At 36.9% G+C, this 27410-nt stretch overlaps 1 protein-coding gene across 2 annotated transcripts; it reads left to right on the plus strand.

Moving 5' to 3' along the window:
* The first annotated feature begins 497 nt into the window (after positions 1 to 497).
* LOC140143848 (trehalase-like) lies at positions 498 to 26863 on the plus strand. 2 transcript variants are annotated; one of them, XM_072165659.1, is made up of 17 exons: positions 498 to 902; positions 2948 to 3116; positions 5397 to 5504; positions 6396 to 6764; positions 7134 to 7197; positions 11840 to 11940; positions 12531 to 12681; positions 13150 to 13237; positions 14080 to 14180; positions 14836 to 14928; positions 15769 to 16014; positions 16222 to 16268; positions 17118 to 17306; positions 21090 to 21331; positions 23268 to 23492; positions 23642 to 23698; positions 24150 to 26863. In XM_072165659.1, exons 1-17 carry the CDS (start codon positions 756 to 758, stop codon positions 24225 to 24227), a joined length of 2475 nt encoding a protein of 824 aa, XP_072021760.1. In that variant the 5' UTR covers positions 498 to 755; the 3' UTR covers positions 24228 to 26863. The 2 variants fall into 2 exon arrangements, with proteins under 2 accessions (XP_072021760.1, XP_072021761.1); XM_072165660.1 differs by lacking the exon at positions 2948 to 3116 and having other exon boundaries at positions 791 to 902.
* Positions 26864 to 27410: the final 547 nt, after the last annotated feature.

A 27410-nucleotide genomic window follows, 5' to 3' on the forward strand; every position in this document is an offset into this window, starting at 1 on the left:
TATGCGTGCCTACAAAGTCGGCACAATGTGTGCGTCCGCGTCGTTACTTTGTACTTCAGAGTAGACTGACTGTAGTTGCATTATTATTATTATTAACCTTATAACTAGTATTAGTATTAACATTATAGAAGCCTATTGGATTAAAAAAAAAAATTAAGAGGCAGAATATAATGGTGACATAATAATTTAAATCCCAGTTGTAGTTGGCTGTGAAAAAAAAACCGTTTGAACAGTTTATATAAACATACCAAACATTGCATTACCGTACGGTCAAAGTGCATTATACTATACGTATTATCTTTCATGACGCAGCTTCTGAGTTTATCGAGCACTATGTATTTTACCCACACACGGTGTTTCAAGTTTTAAGCAGAAAATAGCTTAGGTATGTATGCCCCGGATGTAAACTTAAAATACCTTGAAAATAAATAATGAATGGCGAATTTATTTCATGATTTTTATTAATAATTATAGTTTTCTTTATCCAATATAATTTGGATCTGTTATACTAGACAGACAAGAATTAATGCATTTAAATGATTAATATCAAAGCGCGTACATAAAATCTACGAGCAGGTATTTGACTGGCAATTACTGAGACGATTCCTGTAATTAATAGCTGCCGTGAATAACCATGAAGTAACCGGAAGTGTAGTATAGCTAATTAGTATGGAGGTATCCAAATCGGAAGAACACGAGTTTTGCTTCTTTTCATTTTTTTAACACCATGTAGATTGACGAGAAAAAGGACCAGGATGCAAGTTTTTGTGAGAACTCCGTTGTCAACCACACTCAACCTCGCACTTCAGCGTTCGACATCAGTCGCCACTGTGAAAGGTATTATCAACGATAAGCTGGGTATTGCAGATGGCCAACAGCAGCTGTGGTTTGGACGTTTAAAGGTAGGGAATTTCCCGTTGAAATAAAAATATATATATAAAATCAACTTTCAACAAATCATGCAAAGTGTGCGTCCATTCTAAAAAATAATAGCAAACCCCATATAGCCATGGATGTTTTTGCGTATGGTGCGGAATTGACCTTTTCATAAAAGTCGCTCACGTGCAAAAATTTAATTGGTATTTTCACAAGAAATGCATGGCATGTATGGTCCCGTAAACTACTTTATGGGGGAAAAGCTATTAGGGGCTGGCATTTTCTTCGAGGTGGGGGGAGTGGGGTCCCAAATGTACTGGGTGGGTTATACATTTTTGGAAAGAAATATAGGGGGGTTATAAAATTGTTGATGACCAAAATGTAGGTAAGTCACAGGATGACCACAGATAGTTACCATGGTTACTCAAAAAGACTGATTTCAATACAATTTTTAGCCTGTTTAAGTGGTAAGGTGTATCGGGGGGAGGGGGGGGGGGTGATAATTTTTTTTTTTCCGAAATAGGGGGGCGCACTTTTATTGACGCTGACTTTTTTAAATTTGGGACCCCCCTTCCGAAGAAAATGCCACCCCTTAATGTTGTGACAGTGGCTCCCATTGAACAGAGGCCACTGTTCCTACTGTATTTTATAGGTTTGACCCGACCGTGTGTTTTTTAGCCACGTAGGCCTACGATCAGTGGCGGCGCTATGGGGGGCATCCCACCGATACGTTTTTTTCGTGGATATCTAATGAAATGTGTCATAAAATGAGGATATCACGAAATACTCCTTTTTTTAATGTTTCAATTAAGACATGTAATTCCCCCAGAGAGAGTACTGCATGGGCTGTTTTTCATTTTACCTCATTATTTCGGGATTATTTTACCTCATTATTACCGACATTATTTCATAATGTTTGGTAAAAAATAACAGCATTTATTTTGACCGATATCGTAGAGTATAGCTTTAATGACCTGAACTCGTAAATGAATGTATACACAATACTGGCAGACTGAACTATGTCTATTTGTCAAGATTTACTATCTTGCCATCTTATTAAAGGTAAGTGGTCGGATTTTTTTCACATTGTGTTTTGTACCTAACATTGAGGTAAATTGCACTAGTTGTTTTGATACTATATACAAGTAAAAACGTATTTCACATTGCCCATAGAATGGTACACTGCAGAAACAGTGTTTAGCATTTAAACACTTTTCTTAATACATTATTGTCTTCACTTTGTAAACGTGTTTAAATACTAAACATGTCTAGAGTATTGATGTATAATGTTTAGCCATTGAACATTGATATCAGTTTAGGAATTTGACACGTAATTTTTAGTTTCTAAAGTCCAAGTCCCCCGCCCCAAAAGCCCCCAAGTAGTCGAAGTTGGGTTTTGTGTTTAAATGCGTGTACATTGCTTATAACTTTCTAATCTGTTCGTCTTGTTTGTAAACTCCTTCCATCTGGCCTCCTAAGCTTTTCCTGAAACGTTCACTTCTTGTCATACACATGACATGCATGCATTCTTTCAATCCCTTATGATTTCACACCACCAAATGAATCCCCATAGAGATATGTACTAAATTTGCCTTCAGAAAACGTAATTTTTTCTTTGCAGGAGCGACTCAGTTCTTTATGACAGCTATGGTAGTTGAAATTAGCCCTAGCCTGGCCCCTCTGGGTGGGTAAAAATATAGGTTGAACGTCAATATTTGTTACGACTGGACCTCGAAGTATATGATGTCTGGGAATTACCTAATTTACAGACAAAATCGTGCCAGTGTTTCTGTATAGAAAAGGCTGCTTAAAATCATTAAAACAATACTTGATCTCTCCCATCTATGGTATACTTGCAGGAAGTAATATTACTAATCATGATCAATCCAAATTTGGCTAAAATTATGCAAATTTCTGCTCATTTTAATGCTTAAATTTGGAATGCATGGGTTTTTCTGATAATTGAAATTCAAGGGCGCTCAACCATATAATACTATTTGGTGGCGTGAAATCTTATCTCCTCAACCGGCCACTGACGTTCTGCCTCAATGTTTTCTTGTATATTATTCAGATGTGCGATATGCGTACTCTAGAAGATCATGGAGTTAAGAATGAGTCCAATATATCGCTGACAATTTGTCCAGGTTTACTTGGTGGTGCAGATAAGCCTCCAGATTCAAAGAAATCACAAAATAATCGGGGAACGTCGTTGTCGCCAGGAAACACTACTTCATCGTCAAGTTGAGTTTTGTATATTTGTGTCTGCTATAACAATAATAACACTACTACTACTACTACTACTTCTACTACTACTACTACTACTACTACTACTACTACTACTACTACTACTACTACTACTACTACTACTACTACTACTACTACTACTACTACTACTACTACTACTACTACTACTACTACTACTACTACTACTACTACTACTACTACTACTACTACTACTACTACTACTCATCGTCAAGTTGAGTTTTGTATCTTTGTGTCTGCTATAACAATAATAACACCACCACCACCACCACCACCACCACCACCACCACCACCACCACCACTACTAATAATAATAATAATAATAATAATAATAATAATAATAATAATAATAATATTAATAATAATAATAATAATAATAATAATAATAATAATAATAATAATAATAATAATAATAATAATAATATTAATATTAATAATAATAATAATAATAATAATAATAATAATAATAATAACAATAACAATTTTATTCCTTTATCTTACAATAACTGACAATTAATTATTTATTATTTATTAGACTTCATCACTGGTACATGTAAAATTATTGCACATCAAATTTTGAAAAATATAAATATAAAAGCTCTTTATATTCACCTCTATAACCGTCCCACCTAGGAAAGACCTAAATAATTTGGAAAAAAAAGAATGGAATGCCAGGGGCAAGACCTTAAGGGTTGGGGTATGAACGTTTGGACAGTATTTATTTTGGGACATTAGATCACATCAGACATATCGAATTGCATTCTGAATACGAAGAATGTCATTCTGATATCAAATAATTTTCATTTTTGAAATTCGCAATTTAATACACATTTTATGGCAAATCATTAAAATTGATATTTTTGATATTTAACAGTACTTGAAGTAAACTTTATAAATCTGATGATTTATACTTAAAGTGTATGTAGGTGGGATAAAAAAGCCGACGATCAATTGAAACTTTTGACCTTTCGTATTGAAGATATGGATTTTTCCCCAAAACACCAAACAAATTAGGTCTTTTTGGGAAAAAAATCCATATCTTCAATATGAAAGGTCAAAATTTTCAATTGACCGTCGGCATTTCCTCCCTGCTACATACGCTTTAAGAATATATCATTAGATTTATATAATTTACTTCGAGGACTGTTATATATCAAAAATTTGAAAAATATCAAATTTTTATGATTTGTCATAAAATTTGTATTATATTGTGATTTAAAAAAAATGAAAATTATTTGATATCAGAAAGACATGCTTCGTATTCAGAATGCAATTCGATAGGTCTGAGGTACTCTCATGTCCCACAAAAAATACTGTCGAAACGCAATAAACGCTCATTTTGGATCCCTTAAATGAGCCTACAATTTGGGCATCGGCAAGTAGAAAACCAAATTAATACAGGTATCAGAAGGAACAAATTTGGAATCAAATTGAGACTTCAAAAAATCCAGAGCTTGATATTTGAAAGAAGAAACGGAAATGGATAATCTGGTTTCCAGAGGCAGCTGGTTCCACAAGGGAACAATGCGGTTGAAGTATGATTGTTTTTACTTTTAAAAACAACAAACTTATTTACATCTAATTCATATCGCCTCAACTTGCATCTATGAAAAAAGCCAAGAGTTCCCTTCTGGATGATAGTGGAAGAAGATCAAGACTGGTTAATCGCTCTTTATAGTCCACGGTTGTTTGATGGGATCATTTATTAATTTTTTTCAAACAAAACATCATGTAAAACCAAATTTTAGGCTTAAACAGCTAAAAGTGATATCATACTAATGTATACCCGTCATTTTCAACTTTAATTTTCCCTCTTTTACAAAATTATTTACCTTTATAGCATGTTTTAAAGCTTTTTCGGATATAAAATGTATCTTTTAATGACATAATTGGTGGCGCTATTTAGTTATTGGAAATTACTCTTTCAAGCTTTGAATGCAAATAATCCCTTTTATTGTTTGATAAAATATGTTTATAAAATTCCCTTGTTGCTTGTTTCACCCATTCCAGCTGTTTTAATGGCAGTATTAATTACCCACCCCTTGCAAATAAAGAAATATGATTTAGGATAAATAGCGCCATCTATAGTTTGCATTTAGTTAATAATGAAGCCAATTCTATACATCAAACAACCGTGAGTCCATGCCAGGGTAGTGCATAATGAATTTGGTAGCCCGTCTTCAATAAGCTGTAATAAATATAATGGGCCCCGAGTATGGTTTGTTTTTACAGTGTACTTCATATCCTCTTCCTTTTAGAATTTGCGACACAAACGGTAACAGGTACTGGCAATATAGTAGTGCAAGCTAAAGATAATGCAACAGTGAACATTTTCGCTCCAGATTCTCAGAGGCAAGAGTATTATGGTGAGTATAGAAGTTGACTCCAATTGTGAAGTGCTCTCGCAAAATGAGCATAAAGTTGACAAGATGACTGACAGGCGATATTCCATTATTTGAAATCCCAACATTTTATAAGGGACTGTGCAATTTTTATGAGCCCCCGTGGGTTATAATTTCCAAATGGCATGCCAACATATTGCTTGTTTCCCTCTCGACCCTCTTGCCAAAAATTGCATGCCTTCCGGCTTTCCATATATTTTAGTCCAACCCTTTTTGACATTTGGCATATTTGAACATTTTCCTACGTTTTTTTTTTTTTGGGGGGCGTGTGGTGACGATTTCTTGGCAATTTTGACTCATATTTTGCATATATTTTTTTATACTCTTAAAGGGGAATCACACCGGGCTCTTTCCAAAATGGCCAATACATATGAATGAATGAATGAATGAATGAATGAATGAATGAATGAATGAATGAATGAACGAATGATAGAACTGCTGAATGAATGAATGAATGGACGGTTGAATGAATGAACGATTGAATGAATGAATTAACGATAGATATAAACGGACGAACAAAAGAATGGCATTTTAATTAACAAATGTTGGTTTCATACTTTCTTGCCGTTTTGCCGCTCTGAAGACGATTTTGCTTCACTGCGCAGTCGCACCAGAAACGCTAGCGGTGACCAGCGGCAAGTCGATATATCGATCACTCCACCGCTTTGCCCAAGCGGCAACACCGCCATGAGTTGCAGTCAAGTCAACTCGGAGCGGCGCCGCTCCGACGTATGAGAACAAAATACGATTTTGGAGCGTTGCTAAGCGGCAACAGCGGCTTTCAGAGTCGTAACACTTGCGTCAGAAAATATGAAACCAGCATAATTGTTTTTCCCAACAATTTCTGTGTTTTAGAAATGAAGATGACATTGGAAGCAACATTAAATAAACAACAACGTTTGGAACAACAAATGTCACTTTTAATAGATCAGAACGCGAAACTGATCCAAGCTTTCAACGAGCAAAAATCATTCGTGGACAGATTTTTCGCTGCAAATTGCATTGGAAGGATTGATAGAGTTGCTTATGGCTCGATCCACATTTTCATACGTTTTTCCAAGAGAGAACAGCTTGACAATATCTGGCAAATGTACAAAACTGGACAACTAAAGGATGAACTTACACGAATTATTCTTGCTCGTGACGAAGATAAGGCCATATTGAGTCTGAAAGTGTCGGCAGACGAAGCTGAATATGAGCGAGGAATACAACATTTCAGTAAAGGTAAGCATAAAAGGTAGCAGATAAAGTCATACCGGAGAAATGTCCATCTCCTTTTCCGTGGCTATTATTGGTCCAGACTCCCGCGAATGCTGTGGGAGTTAGCCACTCCTCCCTCCCAACAACTCTACTTTACATTCCCCGCCCTATATGCCCGTAGAAACATCCCATCGTCGCGCCCTTTATCATATGGGTGTCTATCTCGCTACGGTGCTAACTTATTGTGTACATTTCCCCGATAGCAAGTGCCGGCCACACAAATTCAATGGACTGCGAGCTAGGTAAAAACCTATTTTCCAGATCAGGCACCCCGCAAATGACTCGTATTTATCAATATTAACGATAATTATGTTTTTAAAACTCTCATTTCAGAACGCTTTCCAACAGATCCAACACCCCAGATCCCTGAACATAGTGGTCAGGATTCTTTTGAGAGGTGAGTTCTCTTTTCAAGTCACATGACCTCATGTCGAGTTTCTCTACTGAAGTTGTTACTCTAGCTGTGTTCTCGTGTGAATGGTAACGGTCCATAGCAGTGACAACAAAGATCAATTGATATTAAGAATAAATGGGAACAATTTCACAATAAATGTCGTATTTGGCTTTTGCACGAAATTAACCGTGTGTATTGTATTAGTCCGACACGCCGCTTGTCCGACACTCCGCTAGTCCGACACATCGCTAGTCCGAATCTGAAGTGCACTGCCCCAGTCCGACACGTCGCTGGTCCGAATCTAAAATACACTCTGCCAGTCCGATACGCCGCTAGTCCGAAAATAAAAACCACTGCGCTAGTCCGAAATTGAAAACCACTGCGCTAGTCCGAATCTGGAAAACACTCCTTCAGTCCGACACTGCGCTGAAATCAATCTGAAAAACACTGCGCTAGTCCGATTTTAAAAAACACTGCGCTAGTCCGAATCTGAAAACCATTGCGCTATTCCGAATTTGAAAAACACTGCTCTAGTCCGAATTTGAATTGGGGAAACACTGCGCTAGTCTGATTTTTCGGACAAGCGCAGTGTTTTTCAGATTCGGACTAGCGCAGTGTTTTTCAGATTCGGACTAGCGCTGTAGTTTTCAGTTACGGACTACTGTTTTATTACGTATTTCTTGGCCAACCTGGAACACTTCTATTGCGTCCATGTAGCGTACTAAGCGTCTATACACTGTACGGCGCAGTGACCTCGATCATTGATGACCTTAACCCTGCCGTTATGTGATTGGTTAGTTGACAGAGGTCATCACGTACATCGCCGTACTTTAAAATACAGGCCGATATACGGCTGGTGTACAGTATATACAGAGACATGTGGAAGATGTAAATAATTTTACCGCGATGTTGGCGAAATTCAATGGATCATTTACAATATTTGCACCAATTCATGGATCATATTATATGTTTCTGCTTCTATGAGCACTCGATGATGATTGGGATTACTATCATAACGTGTATGTGCTATGATATGCTGTAAAATCCGAGAAAACGAAGCAGTTGACCGGAGCTGAGTGCGTGAGCTAGCTCAAGAATGCAGTTCAAACATGCCTCGTCGAGTTGATTTTTTGTTTGTTGTTTACTTCGTTACTTGCAAGTGTCACTCGCGTATTTACGCGAGTGACACTTGCAAGTCACAAAGTAAACAACAAACTGATTTGATAAACCTTGGATCGATTGCATATTGTGTATTTGTGAGCAGCTCAACTTGCACTTGCAGTGCAGAAGAAATGACTGCTTTTTGCAGGTAGGATTATTTATGCGACACGTAGGTCGAGGATTTGCACTATTCAAAATCAATGAAGTAAATCATGAAAAACATTGTGTACAAGCGCACTACCCTATGATGATCATGTGCATGCATGTTGAATTTCATGTAATTGTAAGGACAATTTGTAAATTATAATCTGACTTACCTGTTTACACTTCACTCAAACTCCAAGCGGGGAACTCTGGTGCACTGGCATAGGCATCGTCATCTTCAGAGTCCGAGTCTGACTCTTCGCTGCTGCTATCGTCGACTTCAATTTGGAATCGGAAGCTGTTCAATTGGTCTTCCGGTAGTGTTGTGTCAATTCTAACTTCATTATTGTACATTTCTTCTTCAAGTTTGATGACATGCTGCTCAGCTTTAGCCCAATTTTCAGGCGTTACATTTGCTAGTGCATTTTCAAGGTGCTTTTTAACGTCTACCATCTTGAATGTTGAGTTTTTTGTTGCAACGTCACCTTTGACTTGCCCCCAAATCAGTTCGATAGGATTCAACTCACAATGGTAAGGGGGCAGTCGCAGAATATAGTGACCATGGGATCTTGCCAATTCGTCAATTACCATCTTCGTACACCTTGGTTTGTGCATCTGAATAAGTGCATAAAGCTGCACCTTGATCATGGTTGGACACCAATCTACATTTTGAGCTGTTAGCCACTCTTGCATTTCGGCTTTCTTTGTGTTCATCGTCGGTATTCGTTCCTCCTGAACTGAATGATAAGGTGCATTGTCCATGACGATGACAGTGTGTTGGGGTATATTTGGCAGAAATTGATGGGTAAACCATTCCAGAAAAACGTTGCCGTTCATTTCATCATGGTAATCACTAGATCCCGTCTTGGATTGAAATGAAAGGAGAGCATCTTGAACAAATCCTTCTTTTGACCCAGCGTGCAAAATAATTAACCTGCTTCCCTTTCCGGTTGGAATAAGAAATCCTCCTGATCCAGCAATTACCCAGCATTTGGACTTTGTATGATTCTGGTGGAGGAAAGTTTCGTCTAAATACACAACAGGGCAGTTGGTAAGCTGTCTAATTTGTTTCATTTTACTCAGGTAGTCGTGTCTTTTGGCAACAATGTCTGGCCTTTCTTTAACAAGTCTTTCCGGCCTCTTGCTATATTTGTAGCCCATGTCTTTTAAAATTGTTCTTAGTGATGACTTGCTACCTTGGAAGTTGATTGCAATCTTGACCTCATCATATATTGAGTTAATTGTTGGCCACTTCTTCTCTATGTACATATTGCTAATTAGCCGCCTGATAACACCTCGATCAAAATCATCTACGCTGTCGACTATCCGCTTCCTTTTGGGTCCTCTTTTCACTGGAGATTTAGGTCCATGTTTTCTAATCTTGTAGAGGGTTGACCTAGATTTAATCCCGGTTGCTTCCATAGTGTTCTGGATAGCACTCTTATCTTTCGAAGTCCAAAGCTTCGCTGCTCCGTTTCCTTTGTTAAGAAATAATCCCATACATTGGATATGATTTGCTGTGCTTGCTTGCACAGTGGTGCACTTGTGCCGACTGACATTTTTGGGTTGATTAATCCAAGATAAATCCTTTATTAAATGACTGAATGACTGTAAATAAAAGATGACACCATCCGTAACCAGGGGCAGTCAATGTGAATTAAATAGGGTTTTTTCATAAGGCATGGGGCAGTAGGGGTCTGTTCCAGTGGGGTCTTTAAATTTAATAAATTTCATGGGGGCAAGGTGAACTTGACTCATTGTGATGATTGAAAATGTGACAACAACAAAATATTAAGGGAAATTCCTTGTGTTTGGGGTCTGGGGTTTCATTTGAGGGGGTCAGAGTCATTTGATTGCTTGAATATGGGGAATTGAACCCTCCCACCCCCATTAAACCAAAGTGGTTTGACCTTGACCTTGTTACCACATTTTTTCAATTTGTTCAAATATACTGGTCAAAAAGGAAAACACACAGAAAAATATGATACAAACGCAAAGTATGTTTTATTACATTTTAATACACTAGTTATTTACTAAACCATGTCTTTGTATGTTTAAAATGGTCGTTACGTCATCGTTTGGGCAGCAGACGACGTCTGTTTATTTGTTTATATTTTTGATGTCATGCTGCAACTTTTTCTGGTGAATGAAATGCATTGCTTATCGAAGCTGCGCAACGCGAGGCACATGGCATTTGCTAGCCTGAGTCTCGGTCCCGCTCTCGAAACTAGAAAACATGGCCGATCAAAATATCCATGCGTATCTGTGAAATGAGTAGTGAACTTACTCTAACCGTGCATGCACAGATTTAATGTACATGCACACGATCGAGGTCAAATTCGCTTGTCGATAGCGATGTACGCTCGCGTGTTTTCGTGAAGCTACAAGCGTTGCTCAGTGTTCCACCATGGCCAAGAAATACGTAATAAAATTATAGCGCCATGGATTTCAGTTTCGGACTAGCGCAGTGTCGGACTAAAGAAGTGTTTTCCAAATTCGGACAAGCGCATTGTATTTCGGATTCGGACTAGCGGCGTGTCGGACTGAAAGCTGTGTTTTCAGATTTGGACTAGCGGAGTGTCGGACTGTTGCAGTGGTTTTCATTTTCGGACTAGCGCCGTACTTTTCATTTTCGGACTGAATCACCTCTAAGTATAGGGAATTTGTGTTGTCGGACTAGCGGCGTGTCAGACTAGTGGCGTGTCGGACTGAGCGCTGCACCCATTTCACTCATTGTTTTTTGTGACCAGCCAAACGAGATAATGAATCAAGTGTTCACAAAGATGTTTGGTGTAGTTCAAATTTCCTAACCATGATGTCCAATATCCCCAAAGCTTATGATCGAATTCTTAACCTAAAACCTCTCCCAACTCTAAACCTAAATAATAAGCAATAATTTTTATACAGATATATATATGTTAAACTGATTATTATTGTTCCCACCTGTTCTTATACTGATTACTGATCGTAATCGGCGGGCCTTATAGCATCGCGGATTAATATCTATATATTTTATTTCGAGAAATGTCTTGTGGCATCAAATTATTCATTCAAGTCCAATACGTTGTTTTTTGTTTCTATTAGAGACCATGCGGGTCAACTATGACACTTTTAATGAGGGTCTACTTTTCGGCGTAGTAATAAAAGCCTAACAATTCCCGCCGATTACGAGCTAATCAAACTGTATACTGATTGTAATTTACGGGACTATTCATTGAATATTAGTCCTGGTTAATAATCTTATAGGTATGCATGGATCAACGTTTGAATTGCATAGGTTGTTGAGTTAAATTCCGAGTTCATGTGATCATGTATTTTATGGTCTCTTTTCTTTTTTTAGGAACATATTTTGTGAGGGGCAATTACTTGATGCCGTCCAGGGAACCAAACTATTTGATGACAGCAAGACCTTTGTCGACATGCACCTCAAAAGATCACCAGGTAAGGTTATTTTAATGCTCTGTGTGCTAGCCATAGGCTTCAGCATAAAAAGTGTTTAGATATTTTCTCAAAATATCAAGATCTATCCTAAGAACCACTGAACCAATACTAGGCTTGTTTGTTCTCATTTTAATGAATTTTTCATGCTGATTCCATGGTCCTGAGAATGTAGAATTCTTAAATTTTTTAATTAAAAAATAATTGAAATTTGACGTCTGCAGTCGACACCCGCGTGGTGAAAATTAACTGCCGTGTCTTGTATACACAGATGGTCCGATTGTACATGGTGTTTTCTATATATATATATATATATATATATATATATATATCAGGCCCATCACCCAAACATTTATACTCCAAACCTCCAGCGGCATGGACTCTGTGGTGTAACCTAAGTAAATTAATTTGATTGTTTATCTTTGTTTACAATTTAAAGCTATTTCACGAGAGATATGAGAGATGGGAAACCCCCTTGAAAGAGTTGGTGTGTAATGATATTTTGGGAATCCACTCTCATGCAATTAAGTTGATCAGGAAAATAAATTCAATCATATTAAATCGGTAACTTGTATTTGACATTCTTACGATAGAGGAAACACTCGCTGCGTTTGACGCAGTAGACGACCCTTGGATTAGGGACGACCAGGGTATCCCGCGTGTATTGCATGATTTTGTTTCCGAATATTTTGAGGAACCAGGGACGGAATTTGAGCAGTGGATACCAGATGATTGGAAGGAAAGGTAAGAAGTACGCTCTGGGTTGACTGAAAATATTTTTAACTACATGGCAACAAAACATGTTTGGGGAATTTAAAGTGCCAAGAAAAGAGAACATACTGCCAAACCAAGACATAATTTATGGACATACGCCTGACGTGAGCAGGGGCGTAGCAAGAAGCTGCAAGAGCTTAGGGTACCAATGGACAAGGGCAATGCGGACTACTAACATCTCCTTTATCAGCCTAATCCGTAATCCACTTCATTTCGAATTTGCCCCTGAAACATCAGGGCCCCTGGACTTCGTCCACCATTCCACACACTTTTCTTTACACTTTTATCATTAAAGTAACCTCACTTGATATTTAAGATAACTTCAACGGAGAGGCGGCATGTGTGACCAGATTCTGCAACAAAATGTGTCGTTTTTTGTAAAGCCAAATAAAATCTACAGTTTACCACTCAATTTTTCCCTTTTCACCTATATCTTAGACCTGCATTTCTATCCATTATCAAGGACGATACCTTGCGAGACTGGGCTGGAATAGTACATTCTTTATGGAAGAAACTAGGACGGAAAGTGAGTATTGGATTGGGCTATAAAACATTGTGAATACTGATGAGCATAACCGATCGACAAAAATACGATCGGTTATAGAGAGCAGTGGCGTTTCTGGCAACATTTCTAAGGAAGGGAAATTGCAAAATCGTCCCACTGACAACGCTGACTCGTTACTAAACTGATTTAATGCTAACAAATACGCGCGAAACGCGCAAAAATTTTAATTTTAATTATAAAATGAGGATAATTATTGTGACCTAATAAAGCCGGTAAGGAAGATATATATCACCTATTGTGGTACATCTTGGATCAAATTGCTCGAAATATCAAAAGAAGTCAGAAGAGGAATAGTTTACAGAGGAGAACACTGTCTAGGATACTTCTTTTCTGGGGAAATACGGCAAAAAATGTAAACTCCTATTTCCTATAGATAATGAATTATTTTCAACAAATGTTAAATGTCACTCCTGCAGGTAAGAGCAGAAGTATATCTGAATCCAGAACAATACAGTCTGATTTATGTTGACAGGCCATTTATCATACCTGGAGAGAGGTTCAGAGAACAGTACTACTGGTAGGTCAATGTGATTCGTCATGAAGGCTGCATACCGACGAATACTGGATTACTAATAAACGTTCCTTGGTGGTATGCCAACTATAGAGGGCGACGTGATCATTTTATGCAGGTTCAGAGCAACCATTTTTCCTTTCTTCGAATTTTCACTTAACCAGTCGCCCAGAACAATGATCATTGCCTCATCATCCTTGTAGCAAACAGCTCTGTACATGTACAGGATTCTGAGGTTTAAAAACCACAGCGTCCATTCATTTAAATTAATTGTTAAATGTCACTCCTGCAGGTTATATCAGAAATATCTCTGAATCCAGAACGATACAGTATGATCTATCTTGACAAGCCATTTATCATACCTGGAGAGCGATTTAGGGAGCAATATTACTGGTAGGTTACTGTGATTCGTCATGAGGGCTGCATATTATCTGGGTAGCTTAAATTTTAAAAAGCTTAGAGTCACTGTACCTTTACATTCTCTACATGACTGGTCAAGGATGACCCGCGGTGACCAGTGAAGAGCAGGCACTCTGGCAAGAAAAGCAACATTTTCAATTGGTTTAAGTGTAATTTACGAATCTGCATCTCTTTTATTTAAATGGTTACCATGGCAACAAAAGATGTCGGAACAAAACTGGGCCTCTGTTTACTATTTCAGTTTTTAAAACTTTATATACATATATTTTGAGTTATCTCGTAAGGGGGTATTTACTTTATGTAATGTGTTTATACGGGTTATATAGGTACGGTTTATAGTGATATGGTATTTGTCGGTATGTGGCTATGACGACATTATGGAATGCAAACAAGTAATATGTGTCGATGTTACTTTAAGTTACGTTATTTTTTTATCTTCCGAAGGCATGGTTTATATTTTTACAGAAGGGCTTATGTTTGTACGTAATTTTAATGGTTAAAAGCGCTTCCATAAATACATAAAAATGCTTCCATAAATAAAATTTATAAACTTCTTTTTATCTTTTTGAAAATATTTATTGAGAAGTATTACTATCCCAACTATTTTACTATATTTAATTTCTATTAGGGATACTTACTGGATTATAAAGGGCTTACTTGTGTCTGGCATGACTCAAACCGTGCGAGGAATGTTATCCAACTTCGTAGACTTGGTCAAACGGTAAGTATTCTATCAGTTTGTCACGGTGGCACAGCGGCGGTACGTTACAGCCTTCCATGATCAGAATGCTACGGGTTCGATCCCCAGCGACGTGGCGGTGCCAGCGTGTTATGCATTTTACCCTTTACTTTTATTGTCGTATGTCTCACCGGTATTGATGGAAATGTAAAACTGACTGGTCAGTCAGTGGCGAACCTTCACGCAAGTTATTAAGCCTCCCTACAAGCTCTCAATACTGGGGAATCTGGTCCATACGCAAGGAAAAAGCAATCTGTTCCTTTTCCCCGTCACAACCTTTTACGTATATAGTGAATGTTCTGGACAGTTAAGAAAGCTTTAAGCCACTGGCGACTGAGGAAAAAAGGTAAGTTGCGATCCTTTCCCCTTTCCCTAATATGATCTTCCACACCAATAAGAAGACCGTCCTCCAAAAATAAGTTTCCTATCACGATTTCTGTTGGGTGCATTAGTTGTTTGCGTTTTTAATCACTGTTAATCACTTTTCATATATTGTCATTGAAAAATTGAATAAACAGGTTAGACTATCTGAAATTCAGGTATCTGCTGTAGGACCCTTCCATAGTCCGTAAACTGTTTTATATAATATTTTTGACGATGCAATAACATTTTTGCAATTTAATAATTATAGAAACTCTTCTTAGATTATTATTATGATTTGAATCGTCGATGGCACCTGTTAAGTAACTGTCATTTACAAAATTGGACGCATGCTCATGATTATAATAGAGCAGTAAACAGCTCACAGTTTCTGGTTCAAATCCCGCTTTGGATAGCTACACCCTGTTTGCTCCATGCATTTCTTAACTTATTTTCTTATAGATTTGGATTTGTACCAAACGGCAATCGTATCTACTACACAAATCGTAGTCAACCTCCGCTGCTCATACCCTCGGTGTATGAATACTACAAGGCAACAAATGACTTGGACTTCGTCAAAGATATTCTTCCAACACTAGAAGAAGAATACAATTTTTGGGTGACCAAAAGAAGCGTGGATGTAGTGAAGCCAGGATGTGACAGGACATACAAGATGTGTCGTTATAAAGTTGAGACAGACAAACCAAGGTTTGTTTCTATTTTGTATTTTACACGTCAATAACGTCAATACATTTATAACATATTTATGTGGAAATCATTAAAAATGATGATAACTTGCTTATAGCGAATAATCGTTCCCCCATTGTGTTTATTTGTTCTTGTGCAGGATGCGTAGCCCCATTAACTACTTTAGATGCTAACATAGGTAAACTTGTATCTTTCTCTATTATTCAGACCAGAATCTTACCGCGAAGACATGGAAACAGCTTCATGCAATAAAGGTAATAATTTTCCACAAGATATTCAAGTTCAAGAACAAGCGGGAATCGATGTGAATCGTTTCGAGATATCCAGGATCAAAGTTTATACAGGGGTCAAAAACCAAAATTGTTACGAATTGGTTGAAAAGTCAAACCTATTTTTAATATTCCTCTGGACATAAGGGGCTGTGCAATAATTATGAGCCCAGGGCTCGCCAAACATCTCTTGCCCCCCCCCCCCCGGCCCTCCAAAATCGCTTGCACTCCTCCCCCTTCTTGGCCTGCCAAAAAATCTGTGACCACCCTCCCCTTGCACATGCCTTTTTTTAATCTCAATTTGCAAACCTTAAATGGTCTAGATACATGTTGTGAGCGCAGCGTATATGCATATAAGTCTTTTTAGAGCGTTTTATTTAAAACGGGCCCCACGAATGTGTGCCAAAAATTGCTTGCCCCACCCCTTTCGGTTCGCCAAAATTTTGGCTCCCACTAGGGCTCATAATTATTGCACAGCCCGATATACTTTGACCTACGTACGAGTTATCAGTCTGGAGTTATTAGTGAAAAGGTTAACGATCCACGACTTATACAATAAAGATTTAATATGTCTCACCGACTATCTCTAAGATGATCAGTAACGTAAACGAATGCAGATGTAACCTGCGATTGTGGAATAGAACCACAATTAACGGAACACCTACGTGTTGCCCTCAACTGCAGCACACATGCACAACTCTGACTTAGCCGTTTACAATGAGAATGCCGAAAAATGTGTGCAGCGCTGCCTGAAACGCATCTTGTGTCGTGGACACGCTAAGAAGTAACGTAATCAAAATATAGCAATCAAATTTCCCGCGCCCTTTTTTTCAGGAACAGCTGCAATTTACTCACACATTGCATCAACTGCGGAGAGTGGTTGGAATTTCTCAAGTAGATGGTGTCAAGAAGGCTGCAAAACTCTTCTTACCTTCGTTTGTACAACTGACATATTACCTGTCGATCTCAACAGCTTTCTGTGTTTGAATGAAAAACTACTGGCGAAATTCTTTGACATCTGCGGTGAGTGACCTAAAGAAGATAAAGTCCATTTGTAAAGAAGATCCACTCTTAGTTGTTAATTATACTGTTGAAATCGATTCATTGAATTAAATAAAGCTATATTTTTAAAGTAAAAGGTACTAGTGTGGAACTTTGAAGTGTCACTTGGGATATAATCATAGGGTGTTGGTTATTCTGTCCTATAGAGCACATCATCCCCATTGAAAAAATACTCAAGATGGTATACCGTAAAACCCCGTCTACAAGGATATACCCAAGAAACGCCCTCAATAAAATTGGTTGCTTGTTGTATTTGGAGTTTGAGCAAATATACAGGGTGTCCCAGAAAAAATTACCGGGCGAATGAATTTGGACGTAAGTCGATAAATAGACATCGGAATCCAATTATCTAACAATCAGCGTGTAGCCCATCTTATTCTGCATCTTATATGTCAATTTTACAGGAATCGGTTGACTGATCGTGAAGAAATGAGCGATTACATAACACATACGTCAATTCACTTCATTCCAAGTTTGAAAGAAAGATCATTCAACACAATGCGCACTAGTGGTTAATTGTCAATGGGCGGGCTTCATAATTTGTTCTGTGAAATCCTTTTCGTTCTTTTTAAACATTCTATTTCTTGCAAAACATTTAATTAGCTTTCGCTCAAATTTGAAAACCTGCACGATATTGAAAATGAAAGCTTGCATGTAAGATGATTCTCGGTACATGTAAATATCTTTTTTCGTTAATGTTGATATCAATGTTGCATAAAGAATTATTGCATAAAGTATTCCAGGTGGCTTAAACAAATTCTCACACACATTAATGTTTTTGGAATATTTCCAAAAATTGTAATGCAAAGTTTAAATCTTTATTAATGTTGCATGGTATCAAAAACCACACGTAAAACTGTGAGCACTTGATCATTGTCATTCTTGGCTCAAATTTTCTTTTGAAAGTTAAAATATAACATAGTTTCGCAACCTGAAGAATTAAAGTTGGAAAGCTTCCAATTGCAGAAATCAAAGCATGAATAACATAACACCGTCGGATTATAAAATATATAATGTGAACTCAATTTATTGAGACACACAATCTTTAGGAAGCGGTGAGCGAGTATGAAAAAGCGACTGTTGATCAAACTTGGAATGAACTGTATTGATGCGTGCATTATGTAATCGTTAATTTCTTCGCAACCAGTCAACCGAATCAAATAAAAATTTCACATGTGATGCATAATAAAATAGGCTATGCGCTACATTTTCAAAAATTTTACTTTGATGTATATTTTTCGACTTACGCTCAATTTTATTCACTCGGTAATTTTTTCTGGGACACCCTGTATACTGGCACTGGGTGGCTATGCATTCCATCTAAGTATGTTGTAACACCAATCAATTGTATTGACATAATAACGACTGTTTCGTATATCAGGATCGTATAGCTCAATTGATAGAGCGTCAGACTTTGGAACTGAAGACATGCTGAAGAGAGCATGGTCCGGGTACCGGTTCCGTTTTTTCATTCTCGTTTAATTTTAACTTTTTGACATGTTCTTTTTATCTTTCTTCAAATCTACCTTTCTACTTTTAATTTTAGGTGTTTTTTTTTTTTTTTTAGTTTTTTTTATAGTTTTTTTTGTGGTTTTATAGAAACTAGTAAAAGCATTTATTCTAAATAATAGCGAAACCCACGGTTAGACAGATGTGTTGTAACTACTTGTCTGTCCTCGTCTTTGCAATAAAACCTATGTTGCACCTTTGTGCCATCCCAATTCTTGAGGTAGGGTGCGTTTTTGGCTTAAGCACGATTTTGTTTCTACTTGAAATGAAATCAAAATAAATATTGTTCTGTTGCCACAATTGCAGTTTTTTCAATAAAAAATAGATGAGGAATAATAATTATTCCATATTTGAATCTATTGTCCCATCAAGAATAGAGTGTCTTCAAAAACTTCAATCAATTCATCTGACAAAGGAAACTATTCTGGTCATTCAATTTTGTTTCGCTTGCACCTGTTATATCACAGGCGTTGGTAGAGAAGGCACACTTCTCTTGTCTTCACCGAAGTAGTGATGTAAACACTAACATGATTAATTACCATAGCTAGCAATGGACATACACTATTTTTTGTTCCACTTGAACCCATACTATAGGCTATTCGCTGTCGATGTGACGTAATTAATCGGATTAACTACCATAGCAATTGATGAATACAATTTCGAATATATAGCCCTGCACTTCATCGTTCACGTGGCACCTATGCATTAAACCATAGTTGTCAAAGAAATGCTAATCACTCGCCATGTAAGATTAGTATTTATGAAAAGAGTGGTATTCAATCTATGTTTGGTGACATACGCGGGTGATTAGTGCAATCTGCTTGATGGTAGTTATTGCGATTATTACGTCACTTCGACAGCGAATTGTAGTAGGCCTATAGACGAATCCAACAAGCCAAGTGATGGTCAGAATTTATTCGGCCATTATACGCTGGTGAAGTTGCGTAATTAATCGGATTAATTACCATAGCAATAGGTGAAAACAATTTTGAACATATCGCGCTGCGCTACAAGCAGGTTACACTCATCACCTGTACTGTGTATGTCTGCAATCATAGATTGAATACAATACTGGTCTTTTCAAAGATCTTACAGGTGCAGCATGATATGGTTCAATGAAGAGGTACCGCCTGAACGTATCAGTGTATAACGCGGTATATTCAAAAATTGTTTTCACCTATTGCTATGGTAGTTAATCCGATTATTACGTAACTTCGCCAGCGTATTGAATAAAACAGGAGGATGTGAGTTCATAAGGGCAATGTCGGGGATAGGTCACAATCGATGTGGAGAGATGAGAGGTCCGACCAACAGCCATAGCATGGCCATAGCGATTCAACTAATTCCAGCGGACGGTCTGTGGCTAGTAAGGAATCGTCTTTGACCACATGCGCAGATCTGTCTCGTCAGGAAGATATTTAATATCCCGAATTTATAATAGGCCTATGCCTACCAGTTCCATCGTATAACCGATCTGCTAGAGAATATTTGTTACCATGTTTAATAAATTCGTATTTATCGTATAATAAAATGTAGCCAAATGTAGGCCTATATTATGTGTCACACGGTTTTCTGCTGAACCACTAGCAGGCTATGTTACCACATCTATGACAATGACAAAGGTGAATTTTGATGATTTTACGATCGTCCGGATGAGCAAATCACTGAATGGGTCTTTAGTTCCTCCTCTCCTTATCCTGCCAATATTATATGAATCAAAGAAAAATAAAGAAAAAATAAAATTAAACAAGAAAAAAAGACAAAGAAAAGAAACAATAAAAGAAAAACAATAGAATAAATTAAACTAAATATGAAAAAAAAATGATCACGAAATGAGTCTTTAGAAAATGCAAGAAAATATAAATGAAAAGTTTGAACAATATTTTGTTTATAAAAGTTTGTGTGACCGTGATGAGGCTCGAACTCACCATCTTCCGATCTAAAGAACCAAAGTCTTATGCCTTGCCAAGTGAGCTATGCTCGTGAGATGCGAAATAAAGATAAAATAATACATTGTATACCTGCTTGTGTCGGTAAATGATTTGCTCAAATTCCATAATGATATAATATTGTGGAGGGCGCTAGCGTGAAATATGCTATCATCACAGTCGCTTCTATTCCTTATAGACGGGTTTCTACGGTATTGTACAAAATACCATGTTTCCTGTTGTACGAATGCTCCACAACTATATAAATTTTAACAGGCGTTTCCTGTATCAAACTTTGATTTCATAGGTGAGAAGACCAAAAGAGATCACTACCACCATGCATACTTGACACGTCGTCAAGCTATTCAGGATATCTTCTGGGTGGAAGAAGCTGATGCATGGTTTGATTTTGATCTGCAGACTCAATCCAATAGAGATCAATTTTATCTGTCAAATATCACGCCGCTCTGGATCGATTCATTTGATGACACTGTTAAGCATGATGAAGGCAGCAATGAAGTAGCGGAGAAGGTCATTGCATATTTAGAGGTTAGTGAGTTACCGATTGTTGAAAGTTGGTACAACCATGGACGAAAAATATAACATACCGCGTACAAGCAGTCAAAGTCTCCATCGGCATTACCCGATAATGAGGGCCGATTGTTTCTTCAAATGCGATAGGCAAAACTGCTACGCACTTACCGCGTATTTTTACGGTCTATCGCGGTCTAATCGCGATTTTACGGTCTAGTCGCGAAGGCACGCAACGCTCAACCGCGTATAATATGCGAAGGCACGCAACGCTGGCGTGATTGTTAGACACGGCACAATGACAATCGGCCCTCATGAATATGCGAGAATCCTAAAACATACAATGCACGGGGCTTTGACCGTTGAAACATGGTCTGTAGTAGTCGGTGTGTACAACAGGTGTCATTCTAGAAAGTACATGCCTATTTGGGCCAGAGTTTGCTTCAATGAATTATTTCAATTTTCAGGAAAACTTGGAGTGATTCTTAAAGAGGTTTGTTACTGTGACTGTGACTGAAATAACCAGTTCACCCATTTTGTCATACAGCCAAGTGGAATATATAACACATGCAAAGGGTAATCAGCTACATATCACTGACCTTGTTCAGTCCAGCTTTCCCGGATGTGACCTTCACATGAGGCAATTACGGGGTGTTAAATGTTGACAGTTAGTAACAGGTGTCATTCTAGACATATACCCAGCAAACACAAAAACGTTTAAAATAAGTTATATTTTGGGGTTTGGTTTAGGTAAAAACGTTTTAATAACATTAAAATGTCGGGTTTAATATATAAAGGTCATGAAATCGTTTTAAAACGTTTTGTATGAAAACACACTACAGCAATATTTTTTAATGTTTTCGAAATGTCATTGTAAACTATTTTTGCAAACATTTTTGGCCAAATATTTTGTCAACGCTTAAATAACATTATGTTAAAATATTTGCACCCAGCAAACACAGAAATGTTCTCAAAATGTTTTTTGCAAATCGTTTTAATAACATTTAAATATCGGGTTATATAAAGGTCGTGAAAACATTTTAAAAACGTTATTGTAAATATTTTGGGCAAACATTTTTTGCAAAATATTTTTTCAACCCCAAAATAACATTCTGTTTAGAATGATTTGTACTAAGTTTTCAAAAATGTTTTTGGAATGTTATTAAAACGTTTTTATACCCTTTATATAACCCGATATTTAAATGTTTTCTGTTATTTAATGTTATGAAAACGTTTTACACCATTAATGTACACTTTATATAACCCGACATTTAAACGTTTTCTGAGAACCTTTTATAGCTTTTTGCGAATGATGTCGAAAACGTTTTGGGTTTGCTGGGTAGGCCTATTTTCCCCATAGTATGATTGAATGAGTTATTTACCCCATTCTTCAGCAAAACGTTGGTGAAATAGGGCTGATTGTTTAAGGGTATATATCGTAATGAACCAGAGGCGGTCTTTACGCTATTATAAGATCAGTACACGCCCTTTATGGAGAGGCCTTTTTTCAAGGAAAGAAACTATTTCTAAATTTTCTTTTCAAAAACAGCTAGAATGCCAATCCACATTGTTGGAAATTCAACACATCGTACAAAAAAATGTGTCAAGTTAAGGATGTTCGATTTTTTTTTTATTTATACCTAGAATTCATGTTATAATTAAACCACATGATTTAAGAGCCCCGCTGTATCTGAAGTCCGACCAATTTTTTTTTTTTTTTTTGGCAATAGCCCAGTCAGGTCAAAATGAGAGTACACCAAAGGTTTAGGCTTTTGAAACTGAACAATATTTGAAAATCGATGTATCTTGACTTAATTATATTTGCAAGGTTCAAATTCTTTCAGAGAATTGACATTAAGTCTAAGCATGATGTAAAAAGTGAAGTTCCAAATTAAAATGTAACCGAAAGTCATCTTACCATTTCTATTTTGCTCTATTTCTATTGGTGTTTTAGAAATCAGATGCTTTCATTTTTCCGGGCGGTGTTCCAACATCTCAGCAAAACACAGGCGAGCAATGGGATTTCCCTAATGCCTGGCCACCATTGCAAGACATGCTGATAACTGCACTAGATTCAACCAGTTTACCCAAAGCAAAGGAACTTGCATTTCAGATCGCTCAGAAATGGATAACGACGAATTGGCGAGTTTATCAAAGCGAGAAGTTCATGTTTGAAAAGGTATTTTTGAAAATCTTTTATATTATGGATACAACATGATGTTATATGTGGCGCCTTTTCTGATGTTTTTCGTGCTCAATAGTTTCCCTTTAATGCCACTTACATAATTTACAAACATTGAATATTTTTTTTATTTTCTTTATAAATAGTACGACGTTGAAAAACAAGCAAGTGGCCATGGAGGTGAATTCACTAGCAGTAACCAGGTAAGACGCATATACACTTTAAATAAATACGTTACAACGAGATGGTTGTATAGAATATAATGCGGTGTCTGACATAAGTCCTGGAACAGGAGAAAAGTTCGAAGTCAGCAAAAGACATCCAGGCCTAAATTCAGTTATTCTAAAGTTTTCATTGGTGCTTGGGCGCAGGTTAAAGTAGAAATATTCAGAGAAAGCACGTATATGTATTCTTTTAACCCCATTAGAACTACTTGCCTATTGGTCAAAAAGATGTTTTCATTTTCAATTGGACCAATCAGCAACATTGTTAGAATAATTTCTCCACACACAAAAATGTGGGTGAATTATTTGCAAAGCTCCATTTTGATTGGTGACTAAAATGAAGATATCATGTAATTGACCAATCAGAGGCAATGTTAGATCGGCAGGTAATGCTCAGGGGGTTAATTTTATTTTAACTTTTTTATGACAGGTTGGGTTTGGATGGACGAATGGCGTCGTTCTGTCTCTACTGGACAAGTATGGTGACCGATTGAAGGCCGAAACATAGAAGTCAGCATCACAAACTGAAAAGTATTCTGAAATAACTGTTCAACAGTAATAGAGAGTGAATGACTCTGCACACTGTAAAAAAGATTTATCATTGCAGATCGTAATAAAACCATGGAATTAATTGATGAAATGAATATCAACCAACATTTGTAAAGCGCCATACAATTAACAAATCTAAAAGTACTATACAGTCTTTACAGCCCGCCAAGAAGAGGCAACACATCAGTAATAATAGAGCTCGAAGAACTCTCGTCATTCTATGCCTGTGTCAACTCTTGTATATTATGATTATATATTTTGTGGTGTCCCTCAAGGGTCAATTTTAGGCCCCTTATGATTTATACAGTATCGGTTATATTGTAAATGTTTCCACTATACTGAAGTTGGTTTTGTTTGCTGATGATACAACACTCACTTATTGACATGAAGATGTGGATTCACTATTCGATGTTATCAATAAAGAGCTGTAAAATTGTAAAGATTAGTTTAAAGCCAATAAATTGTCCATGAATACTAACAAGACCAACTTTATGTTCCTGTGTACATAGCGAAAAAATGGCAATACTGTTAATATTGAGAGTAGAGATATCATTCTAGATAATACCAAACTCGAACTTGTTACACAAACAAAATTTATGGGAATATTAATTGACAAAGAGCTCACATGGAAATAATCACATCGACAATGTATCGAAGAATATAATGTCAAGAAATATAGGAGTACTTTGAAAGGTTAACCCTCGTCTACTGGAGAGGAGGCATTGGTGTATAAAACATGTCTACCAAAGGAGTGGGGTATTGCAACCCCTTTTGAAATGTGTATACTATTCGTATTATTGTTTTTGAAACCGACGAACAGCTGTGGATAGTCAGTGCACCCCAGGAAATATACAATGTACACAAAAAATGGGCCAAAATCGATTTATGGTTTTAAAAAATCATAGAAAATACGTTTTTTACCAAATGATTAGCTAAATATGCAAATAAATCACTAATGTAATTTAAATATCACGTTTGAGGTAAGGTGGTAGGTCGATTAAAATTTTTTTTTTTTGTTGTTGCTAAAATGAATCCATAAGGATGGTCTCGCAATTGGTCCTAATTGTTTGGCGGTAAATTTGGCAGATTTAGCGTGCTAGAAAAAATATGTTAGAGCGTTGCAACACCTCGTCCCCTTTGATAGACGAGAGGAAAGCACTTTGAACCAGAAACAATACTGTTTCTTATTTTGTATAATTCAACTTATTAACTTTTATATACTTGCTTGGGGTAGTGCTGCTAAAAATATCTATGAAAAATAGAATTACAAAAGAAATCCATACGAATAATCTCTGATAGAGAATAGTGAGTATACATAAGCAATTAAGTTCAAATTCACAAACAAAACAGAACTTGGTTCAATAATGTATTGACATTTTAATCGTGATCTGCCTGTTACACTTTCTTCACCAAACAAAATACTGTTTATCAAAGTAACATAAATTTTTATAATTATGATAATGACCAAAACTTGAACCACATTTGTGACCCGCTCCGTCAAAACCAGGAACAAGTCGCATTTTTGACATTTCATGATTTGAATAAAAATGCAAACACTAGATAAGCTTTAAAATGATACCAAAATTATATAAATAGCATTAACACTTTTTAAGATATGGATAATTTTGTAAATTATATCTTGAAATTTTTGCCAAATTGCTATTTTGAGTAATAGACCAATTAGTTTCTTGCCTTATGCAGGATTGAATATGGATTATAATATAGTTCAACTGTTATTTATTGGTTAAATAAACCTCTTTAAATACTATGAAATTAAGAATTCCAAAATTTGCTTTTTTTCCTCAAAAACATGTCTGGCGACTTGTTCCGGGTTTTGTTGGAGCTGCATGGTCACATTTGTTCAAAATATGTATAAAATTCGTCCAAATCAATGGATTTTACTATAGAGGCCTAAATATGGCGGACTACTCAAATGCATTCAACAAAAGCATGATTGCAATCTACCGTGACAGTTCGTCTCACACATATAACCCTGCAAATAGGTTGATGACAACATTTGATTGAATGGACTGCACTCCGCCATAACTACGGTGAAGGACACCGGCTCAAATCCTTTGTTTGGAGCCAATCGATAATTTCATGCAGGGCCTCTATAAGCTATGAGTAAGCTTTAAATCCGACGTTATCTTGTAATGGATTATCTTGCGCATGTATTTCCTGGTTTTGTGTGTAATATAAGTTTTGTTTTATCTTTTATATATCTCTTTATTTTCTGTTATGTTTGAAAGCTTTTGTTCCCGATATAAACATAGTAAAAGTGATGCCCTTCGGACCTTTTGGTACCTCCTACATTCTTTTGTTTTGGGTGTTATAGAAAGTGAATACAGTTTTAATCTATCTATCTATACAGCGCCGATGATATGAAAGGTCAAAACAGAGATCGTCTTATATAAAATAGTCCACTTTTTATTATGTTTTTCCAAAGGTAGTCATATATGGTTGGTTCATGTTGGGCCACGTTCTCGATTCGGATTAATATGCCAAACCAGATTTTGACTACCTTTGAAAAATATGATACAATCAGCCATGTGGGTATTATGATTAATGTGTTTTTGTGTTGATGAATCATCATGGTAGTCAAATTGGTAAAAATGAGTTAGAATAAATAATAATTATTCAAAATGTTTAAACTTAATGACGAGAATGCTGACTTGGTTTATTCCCAATGTCTAATAAGATATAGAAGTTGTATTACGCAAACATTAATATTGTTATTCAGTTGACTTGCAACTATTCAAATCGCTGCCTCTTGCACTGAAATATCCGGTGCAAAAACATTAAATGACCTAAATAGGAAGCAATTTTAGACTTCTACGCTACTCAATTTTAGTACACTCACCGGAGCGCTTTCACCGGGTCAACCGGCGTCTTCAGCGGATGTTATTGCTCTGAAGATTTGTTGTTGCTAGTGATGTTGTTGGAGCACCTCCGATGACGTCATAGATGTAGATGACGTCAAGCTTGAAGATGTGGTGGCGCCCCCTTGGTTCCGGGAGTCAGGAGGTTGTCCCAAACAGGGTCGAAGTCTAACCCTTTGTCACGGTTCAGTATGGGTCTTTTGGTTCTGATATGGATGACTTCCAAGACCCTACGAGGGAAGTCCTTAGACTCCCTCTCTAAC

Source organism: Amphiura filiformis, unplaced genomic scaffold, assembly GCF_039555335.1.
Source record: "Amphiura filiformis unplaced genomic scaffold, Afil_fr2py scaffold_29, whole genome shotgun sequence".
In the NCBI taxonomy this organism is placed as follows: domain Eukaryota; kingdom Metazoa; phylum Echinodermata; class Ophiuroidea; order Amphilepidida; family Amphiuridae; genus Amphiura; species Amphiura filiformis.

Excerpts from the sequence above, each read along its gene's own strand:
- LOC140143848 (XM_072165659.1), top strand. The coding sequence starts at position 756 with ATGCAAGTTTTTGTGAGAACTCCGTTGTCAACCACACTCAACCTCGCA. Across the intron at positions 5,505-6,395 it reads TCAGAGGCAAGAGTATTATG|AAATGAAGATGACATTGGAA; the intron begins GTGAGTATAGAA and ends TCTGTGTTTTAG. Across the intron at positions 17,307-21,089 it reads GAAATTCTTTGACATCTGCG|GTGAGAAGACCAAAAGAGAT; the intron begins GTGAGTGACCTA and ends TTGATTTCATAG.